This window comes from Epinephelus moara, chromosome 19, assembly GCF_006386435.1.
Source record: "Epinephelus moara isolate mb chromosome 19, YSFRI_EMoa_1.0, whole genome shotgun sequence".
Classification (NCBI taxonomy): domain Eukaryota; kingdom Metazoa; phylum Chordata; class Actinopteri; order Perciformes; family Serranidae; genus Epinephelus; species Epinephelus moara.
Genome location: NC_065524.1, coordinates 85,822 through 95,441, shown reverse-complemented (window position 1 = coordinate 95,441; position 9,620 = coordinate 85,822). Strand labels below are relative to the sequence as shown.

At 36.5% G+C, this 9,620-nt stretch overlaps 1 protein-coding gene across 4 annotated transcripts in view; it reads left to right on the top strand.

Annotated features, from left to right (window-relative positions):
- Nucleotides 1–5,620, top strand: part of LOC126406520 (uncharacterized) — a 44,448-nt gene extending 38,828 nt beyond the window's left edge. Inside the window, exons 1-13 of one of the 4 annotated variants that reach the window (XM_050070833.1) lie at nt 1–109; nt 349–450; nt 548–779; nt 868–1,046; nt 1,142–1,232; nt 1,525–1,713; nt 1,753–1,911; nt 2,037–2,154; nt 2,413–2,504; nt 2,602–2,719; nt 3,018–3,116; nt 3,376–3,573; nt 4,426–5,620. In XM_050070833.1, the coding sequence (XP_049926790.1) occupies nt 943–1,046; nt 1,142–1,232; nt 1,525–1,713; nt 1,753–1,911; nt 2,037–2,154; nt 2,413–2,504; nt 2,602–2,719; nt 3,018–3,116; nt 3,376–3,573; nt 4,426–4,643 (1,386 nt within the window). In that variant the 5' untranslated portion in view covers nt 1–109; nt 349–450; nt 548–779; nt 868–942 and the 3' untranslated portion in view covers nt 4,644–5,620. Of the gene's footprint in view, nt 110–348; nt 451–547; nt 780–864; nt 1,047–1,141; nt 1,233–1,524; nt 1,714–1,752; nt 1,912–2,036; nt 2,155–2,412; nt 2,505–2,601; nt 2,720–3,017; nt 3,117–3,375; nt 3,650–4,425 lie in introns of all 4 variants that reach the window. The other 3 variants (XM_050070832.1, XM_050070834.1, XR_007571704.1) reach the window with 3 other exon arrangements.
- The last annotated feature ends 4,000 nt before the right edge of the window (nt 5,621–9,620 follow it).

Below are 9,620 nucleotides of genomic sequence, written 5' to 3'. Positions count from 1 at the left end.
AAGCTCACACTTCATAACAGGGACTCATGCATAGAGGGAATTTACAAGCCCATCAAGCCAACAGTGTGCTGTGCTAAAAAAGATGGCGTGTATTCACTTGTCAGTCAAGGTAATTTGTTAATCTTTTTTGGTAAAGTTGTTTTTTTGAGTCATGTTATTTTTCTTAAATTCTAATCTTAATTGGATGCATTTTTAAGGCTTCTCCCTAATTATTAATCTTCTCATTTCAGAACGTCTATTGCCAACAGTGAGACCCTCCCAGATATGCAAATGTGACCCTGTAAACATCAAAGAGTCAGCTGGCAGANTTTTAAGGCTTCTCCCTAATTATTAATCTTCTCATTTCAGAACGTCTATTGCCAACAGTGAGACCCTCCCAGATATGCAAATGTGACCCTGTAAACATCAAAGAGTCAGCTGGCAGAGCGGTCATTTTGCTTTGCATTAATGGTATGACCTGTAGCTTTATATTTTAATGTTAAGTTTTTGCCCCAGTGTGTGTCTCTCAAAATAACCAGCAATTTAATGTACTACTTTTTGTTTTTAGGCCGGTATGATTTGCACATGCCAAATCTGCTGTGCAGATTGTGTCTGGCACAGTGGACACCTGACCAGAGATACCTTATAAAGAGTGGATATTGGGCGGCAACTGTGCATGCTGACACTTTGTTTTCAATGGATGTCTTCAGCACATTCGAAGAGATGAAAACGTTGCCCCAAGTTTGTCAAGACAAGCATTTTTGTGGATGTTGGAGAGCAGGACTGTTCACTTTGGAAGGGTAAGTTCAGTCTGGATGAAAGTTGCCTGAAGTAGAGATAAGATAATATTAGTGTAGCTATTTCATTTTACTTTTTACTAATCAGCAGGATGGGAAAATACATGGAGATGTCTTCCAACGAAGCTTCGTTGAATATACATTCTGCTAGTACCAATGTGACAGAATGGCCAACGTGGAACAGTTCACCTGCCCAGCATGTACACCAAACATGCTTGCCCTCTGTGCAGATGGCAACAGAAAGCAATACCGATTTCGGCAGTCAAAAGGGTTAGTTGATTTACTTTGTAGTACACTTTGTAAAATAAACTGAAAAAATAATGTCTGAGGTTGATGAACATCATCTTTTTTCTTATCCCATTAAGGTCAGAGGAGCCATATTTTGATGGCACCTTTATCTCCAGAGACGCAGATGTCCACCATTTTGTTGAGGACGTCAGAGGCAAAATTAAAAGTGTTAGTAATGTTTGCAACTTTGCTTTAAATACGTTATGTGGCCAAAAATGACAATTGAGATAATTGAAAAGTATGATTTGTCCATTATTTAATATTTTTTGTATCTGTCAAGACCATTTGGTGTCAGCTTATATAACACAAACTAGTATTATGTACTAGTATGAAAGTAAACTTTTAGTGTCTCAAATCACAAAGATGCCAGTTGATGTCACTCCATGTTCCTGATGGATAAAATAACTAATTTTGAGAAAATCACAGCTTTCAGTTTTAACCAGAATATTTTTTCATGCAGACTGCAGGGAGAGGAACCTGCGGAGCAAGTCAGTGGTCTGCTGCTCGGGAGACTGCAAGAAGAGCGAGCAAACTTGATGAAGAGGGGCTTGAGGTGGTTGTTTTCAGGCATGGAGTGTTGCTCAAGGCTCTCAATATGTACAGGGGAGAAATATTTGCCTATCCCCTGTTCCTGCAAAAGAAGCTTCAGGCAACCACAAAAGGGCAGTTCCTGCAAAAGAAGCTTCAGGCAACCACAAAAGGGCAGTTCTACTGCACAGATATTGCCTGCAAATACTGGCCCTACCTGGAGAAGCTGGCAGCATCCATGATGGACCTCAGACCTTTGCTGCAGATGAGGCCATTCCTGTCCGTCATGCATGCCAAGGCCCATTCAACCACGTGTGAGGTACTACATATTCTTCATCATACCATTTTAAATTGTAATTTGATTATAATCAATTAATTGATTTGATTGGAATTTCATTACTTACTATAGTGTATATGAGGATATGTTTCTCTGTGATTTGTTAGATCATCTGGAGTGGCAGAAACCAGGAGGGTGCAGGCACAACTGCAGGGGAGGAGGTGGAAATGGTAAACAGCTACCTTTCTCGTTGTGCCCTCACCACCAAGTATATGACAAAATCTGTTAAGTGTTTATTTATATCATATCATATCATATCATGAAACCTGTCTTTTATGCTTTCTTTTTTTCATTCTAATACTTTATCCAGTATGAGATAAAAGAAAGTTAGCAAAATTTGTAATATTCTCCTAATATTATAGTACGTTAATAAAACTCAGTGTTGTCTTTAATTAGAGCTTAATTGTCAACGCAATGTTGAACTGAAATACCATGACAATTAATGGCACTTTCCTGCTTCATATAATATGTGCTGTTAAAAAGCCAGGAATGACATACTGACGATCCACGCAATTGGGTGGAACAGACGGAAGCAGGATGGCCTTCATCTTGCCTTGTCCAGCAGATATATCAAGGTATTGACCAGATACCCTGAGACAGGATCAGGTATTTGACCACATTTATAAAGAACTAATGAACTTACTTCCCCCCCCCCTTTTTTTTTTACTGTAGACTTTCCAAAAGGCTCAGGCTGAGTCTCAGAGACTAGATATTTTGAGCAGTGAAGTTGGGTGTCCTGAGAACATGATGCAGCACTGGGTACATGATGTCAAACAGTGGGCTACCGATGGTACAGTATTTTATGAGCATTCTACTAAGTAGTTTAGCTTTGTTGTAGCTTTTTGTGTGCCATATTCTCTCTTTCTTGTTATTCAGTCTTGATTACCTCCCGTTTTTTTTTTCTGTTTGTTTGTTTGTTTTAGGAATTATTTCTTGCCAACTATGAGAGTTAAGACAGGGAATGTCATCCTCTTTTGTTTCCTGCAAATTTGTTGAGCGTTTGGCCTTCAGATAAACTTAAACTTGGAACTCTTGATATTTACTACTGAAAAAACATCATTATGTTATTGTTTTTGTTGTTTTTTAAGATTCTGCTGGTTCCCGATGTGATGACCTTCAGCAATCAATCAAACAAATGTTTCTTGGTGTACATAAAAAAAAAAAAGCCAGGCTTTATACTCAGACTGGTATGTTGACGCATCTAATGTTTTCTTGTTTATAATTTATACTTACAATTTGCAGATTATTGGGATAGTTTTTAGTTATAAAATGTCCCCTAGATTTAACAGATACAGGCTTATTATGCCTTTTCAGTGATTAGATTTACTTTTTGATTTATTAATTGTTAATTCAGTTGTATTATTCATAACAGTATTACACGCAACTTTCTGATATCTGCATACACAAACTTGTGCATTGTGTTTTCTGTGGTTTGTAACTGTATAGACAGCAACAAAATTCGACACTTGCGACGAAGGAAATTGGGAGAAGAGAAGAAAAAACTCCTGGAGACGATCAAGCTCTACAATGAGCAGGTGCCACATGAGGAGCGGATTGATGTGGAGAAGGTGGAGAGCAGACTGTCTGTGGTAGGACCAGACAGTGGCACAGATCTAATATGGCCATGGGAAGTGCACAGCAGTGGTACGGAACAGTTTCTCTCTAAACCAATTGAGCGTCAGGACAAAGATATCAGAAATGTCTTCTGTCAGGGCCAGTGGTAAGAAGCTAACTTTTATCTCCTTGCAGCTTGTTTTGGGGATACTAAGTATTTGTAACCAACCACCACTGCAGATCCTGGTTAAGAACACTACAAATGTTTTTTCTCACGTGTAACTCCTACACAAACAATTATATTGATTTTGGTGACCCCATGACCTTTCCTCTAACACAGTGGTCTTAAACTCAACCCTGAATACAGGATAGGTTCAGACTTTTTGAGGTCTATTCCCTTTCAATGTCCAGTGTCCAATGTCATGCAGTGGAGGTCACATTTTCACCTCAATCCATCTAGTTCCACTGTACTGGAGGCACAGCTCAACTGCAACCCAGTTCAAGTCCACGGTGCCAACATTTTTAATTTATTTCATTACAAAAACCCACCAGACTTTACAGCCAAAGATAATATGATGCTACGGAAGTTTCTCGTTACAAAATGGAGCGGAAACCTTTATTCACTGTTCCTAAATTCCCTCTTTGTTAGGATAATTTGCTCAGTGGAAATCTCCAGGTTAGCGTCAGTTGGTCTTGCTAGTTGATATCCCAACAAGGAGGAAATTAAGCCACAGTGACTCTTCACCACTAAAAGGTGTTGAGAGCTCAAACTCCATTCCAACACACCCAGGCTGTCACTTTGAGACCCTTTGGTGTGGCATTATAAATTGCTTGTGGCAGAATCTAAATGATCTGTCATTCTTCAGTAAAGTGAGTTTATGACTAGCTGAATAGCACAAACTTATTGGAAATATTTGTAATATCTTTCATATTTATTTCCAGGAAGTTCTAGTGAAGAGGGGCATCATGGGCTACTGTGTCTTCTTCAGAAAAGGCTTGCAGATGTGGAGGAAAAGTTCCAAGTCGTATGCTCAAGTTACAGCCAGGCTTTGGGACCAAATGCCGGTTGTCTGCTGGAGGATGGACCCGAGGAGATACTGGAGGACCATAAAGAATTTGATTATGAAAGTTCAGATGACAGTGATTTTGAGGCAGTGTAAATCACTGCTTCTCAGTCTTCAGTCCGTCATACTAAACTCCTGTATCAAGCTACATGAATAAGTCTCACATTGTAATGCATTTTTTTAATCACCTGTGATGTGAAAACATAAGCTTTACACACAGCCAGACAAAGTAAAAGTGTGTGTCCTCCTTTAGTTTAGTTGTAACAAATTCCAGTTTGCCACGGAGCTTATCTCCCTGGGCTTTTGCAGGGGGTCACCCACCCCTCATCCTCCACTCTCCTTCATGCCATGAAAAATAAGGATTCAAAACTAGAGTTGATGATTGGTGGATGTGTTCTGTGAGTTTTACTTTGTTTTGTCTAGTTAGAATGAAGCTGGTGATAATGACTAAAAACACTGTTTTGCAAAGGGAGTCTGGTTAGTTAAGAGCAATAAAATAGCTGTTTCTGAAAAAAAGTATCTTACTCTATTAGGTATATTTCTGCCACAATCCTTTCCATTACATTGTTAGACATGTATATAAACAATCTGGGTCTGTCAGTGACAAAGACAAGCACAAGCAAAAACAACAAAAAAAATTATTCATTTCACCCACTCTCATCAGTTAACCACCAGCACGTTATTATATGTTTATAATTCCTCATTGAAATGTTTTCCTTGTGCATTTCTTTAAAGTTCTGTCATACTCATAATGATGAGTATTCATGGTAACACTGTCACCATGAATGACATTACACTGGAGTATGATGAATGCATCATACTCCAGTGTAATGTCATTCATGGTGACAGTGTTACTAATTTTTGGAATGAACCATTTATATACATGTCACTACATGAAATACTTTCCAAAACATGACATATGATCAATATCCATAGTTGAGTGTGAGTGTTTATTGTTGTCATTACTGCTGTTTCTTGTACCAACAAAAGGAACTCATTTGCCACGCCATCAAGTAACTATAAAACTGTTACAGGGCATGTAAACTAGTTGATGCTGAGGTGTTTTGTTTTTCTGTTTTCTTAAAAATAAAATAAGTATGTGAAATTGCTGATTGTTGATCATTTTTTTATCCTCATAACAGTGTAATCCATTTATGTTCAGAGTATTTAAGTTAAAGATACAAGAACACAAATTTATTATTTCATCATTTTTAATTGTTGCCACAAATAAATAATGATAAAAACAGCAACAACTATCAGCATCATTATAACAACAATAATCATAATAACAACAACTATTATTATTATTATTACATAAGACAAGATACGTCATTCATGTCTAGAAGGGAACTCCTGATTTGTGAAACTCTCGCGAGATTTGCACGCGTAGTTCCTTTATTATGCAACAAGAACTATATCATTATGTTTTATAATTTACCGACGCTGTAATTAAAATCTGAATAGATTAAGGGACAAAAAACGAGTGCAGGAATAGAGAAAGATGATAGTTTGTGCTCCAATGATAACTCACAAGGTGTTTCGCGGATCTGTTGAACCATTACTTCCGTGTCTGCGTACAAACTACGTGCCAACGGCAAAACGGTTACCTTAGCAACGAGCACAGCCCTCCCAAAAAACCCTTTTTGGGTAATAATTACTATCATAATACAATGTTTATTGCTCTGAATTCATACAACAAGTATTATGCTTTTGCATTAGCATGTCTATTTGGAAGTTAGTAGGGACTTTAGTACTTTTTCAAACCCTAATTGCTTACAACCCGAGTTTGCAAACCAGAAGAACTACATATTTAACAGACTTTCCTGTCACTTTGTAATGCGTAGCAATAGGGAATTGTAGTTTTCTTTTGAAAATGACTGTTTCTCATAAGTAGCGGCCTGCAATATAAAATTGACAGTGCACCAGGGGGGTTGGGCAGATGGGGAACACTGCTGTTTGGGCAGATTAAAAAAAAACGTAATGATAATTTGGTGAAATTCAGTTTTTACCATATTTTGGGATGCCCTTTATTGGTGATCACACCTAACTGTAGCTCACATGATAGAAGAATTCAAGACCTTTGTATAACAGTTGGTCCTATGATTATAGTCCATTCTGTTGCTGAATTGTAAGACTTACAAAATGCACCAAAGTCAAAGTTCAGAGGTCAATATCTCACAGCAGGAGCTACATAGAGCCCTCAGACTGTCATGATATTACTGTCCTGATCACAACCTTTCTGGTGATGTGTTTGGTTTAATCCTATGACAAAGTTTCAATTTTCACCCCTTGGCCCCATCCCTTCTGTCAGGCATGCATTTCAGAGAGACATGGAGAGTGAAATGCAGAAAACTTGATTAACATTTGATTTTGAGGACATAATGATCAAATTCCTAAATGATAATGTTGTTTTGACCTATCTGAAATCAAAGCAGCCATTGTGTACCATTTTGAGCACGTTTTTTTCCAAATAATTAAACATTTTTGACAAACCCTAACCCTAACACCCAGAAAATCCTTATCGGTTGCACCGTATGTCAAGACAAAGGTTTCAGACGGATCAGAAATTAAAATTATGATCCTTTATGACAATAAAGTTGCATTTTAAAAGAACTGAAGTGCTCAAAGAAGTAAATAGCCTGGCCCTCAACTTCAATACTGCAAAACTTCTGTGTCCATCCTACCATACTATAACTTTTACAGAACACCCATTCATAATTATGACTGTTTATGCTGTGATCATATGGCTATGTGGTATAAACATTTATTAACAATCACCAATTACTCCACATCATCACATAATTTACAATAAATAGGCCAATATACTACACTTCCAATAGCATTATCTCCAAGAGTAATACACCTTTATATACAAGTCTGATATAATTCTTGTCACCTCATTGGTGATACATGTTTGGTAAGTTACTTAATAATCACAATCAAAGTTACTTATCACTTTCAACAATTTCTAATACTAAACCTGCAGCAATAACTCTCTTTAAAAAGTAGACTACTACTGACATTCTATATGCCAGATCAGCTCCTATAAAAAGTAGAACACGAACCAAATCATTAGGACTGATCTATGATTGGATTCACATATTAAATTATAATAAATGACATTTAAAACTGTGATTGCTGACTGACAAACAGTAGGCAGGCTGGTTGGGACAAACATTCACCATGCTAGGCCAACATGTAAGTTCACAATGTCTTTCAGAAGTCCTGTGCTGAAGTAAAGGAACTAATGAGAATTTCATTATGTGAAAAAATCAAAATCTAAATGTAATCCATTAGTTTACCTTGTTACTGAAAAAATATATATGATTGGAGTCAACTGATTAAAAGTAATCTAATTAATCCCAACACAACTGGTAATAACACAGCCATGTGGAGATGAAGGTAAAAGTAAGTAACAGGCACATCTGGTCACCCTACTTTATATGTTGCATTTTGTTGTACTGTTAGTTCTTAAAAATGTATGACATACAATGTATCTACAAGACTTTATGAATAAGATAGCTTTGTATAAAGTTGTGTAACGGGTAACAAGTCATTTTGAAATTTAGATGCTGTGAGTCAAGGCCTTTCCATTATTTAACATAATGGCAAAATATGTGATTAGTGTTAATATGTAATTAGTGAGAGTCACCTATCACAGGAGAGCCAGTATGGTTTCTATATAGAGAGACAAGGTAGTAACGCAACTCTTCAAAAAGCTGACATGTTTTTGTATTAATGCACTGAACCAAATTCTCAGATAAATTGTATGTTGTCTTGGGTGTAGATATAATAAAGTATAGAAACAAATACAATAAATATAGTAAGACATTAAAGAAGAAAGTACTTCATTTGGTATTTTTTTTTATTGAAGATATTGTCAATTAACATTCATATATCTTCAAGTGACAAAAAATGGTGTGCAACAAAACACAACAGTAGTAATAAACAATACAAAGTTTAAAATTAAATACAGCCACAAGCAGCTGTGGAGAGTTCCAGGCCCAACAGGCAGTCTTGTTTATGTTTATAACATTAAGAAGGAATAACAAACAAATAAAAAAATCACAAATCTGACATGTAACAGTGCTTCTACACCTTCAGCATTGGGAACCTTGTGAAACTGGAAGCACTAACAGGTGTCCTTATCCGGCACCCACTCCAATGGCCACTTCTTTCCACTGTAACACAAATAGGAAAAAAATTCTGATGTTTTGATTATGCAACTGAATGTAGACACGTAAAGAATCACATAGAGATTCCCGTAGCTGCCGCTTCCATTAGCTGCATTGCGGTGGATTTTAATTACAAACAGTACGCTAACATTAAGTACACTAACTTAATTACTAAATTACCATTTGAGATCATTGATAAACTGCATTATGTCTTTTAAAGTCATAAATCATAAAAGAGAGAGGGAATATTTCCACAATTTTCTCACAGATCATATATCTGCTGAATGAAGATCACATGCTGATACAGTACATATGTGATGTACACATCCATCTAATTATAAACTGAGTAAAGCAGTAATACTTTTTCATTATTTATTTAAATGATGATTTTTTATGACTACTCTACAATGGTGTCAATAAATATATAATGATATTTTTAAAAAACTGCACGTATTACTACTGAGAAACCTTATAAGATAAAGAAAATTAGCTCTGACCGAATTATATGGGGCATATGAGCCATCAGCAAGCTAGCAATGGAAAGCACTATAAATATCCTTTATGTACTCAAAGTCTTTATCTTTTAAGTATATTAGCATTTGTAAATAAGAATTGTTTCTTAAGGACTCGCTTGGTAAAATAAAGGTAAAATAACTTTTAAAAAAGCCTTGATGCTCCAGGTAATTCCTCATCTGCTTTTCTCTCCTCACTCCGTGTAACTCCATCTATGTTGAAGCTCCATATATTTAAATTAATGTAATACATAAGGTCAACAAAATGAAAGTAGTCACTGATTTCAGAATAGAACATAGCTGGCCATTATCATCCATTTCGCCATAAAAAAACTCTGGCACTTCTCCTGCTTGTTGGCCTGGTCTGCGCTGGAGATTTCAAGGAG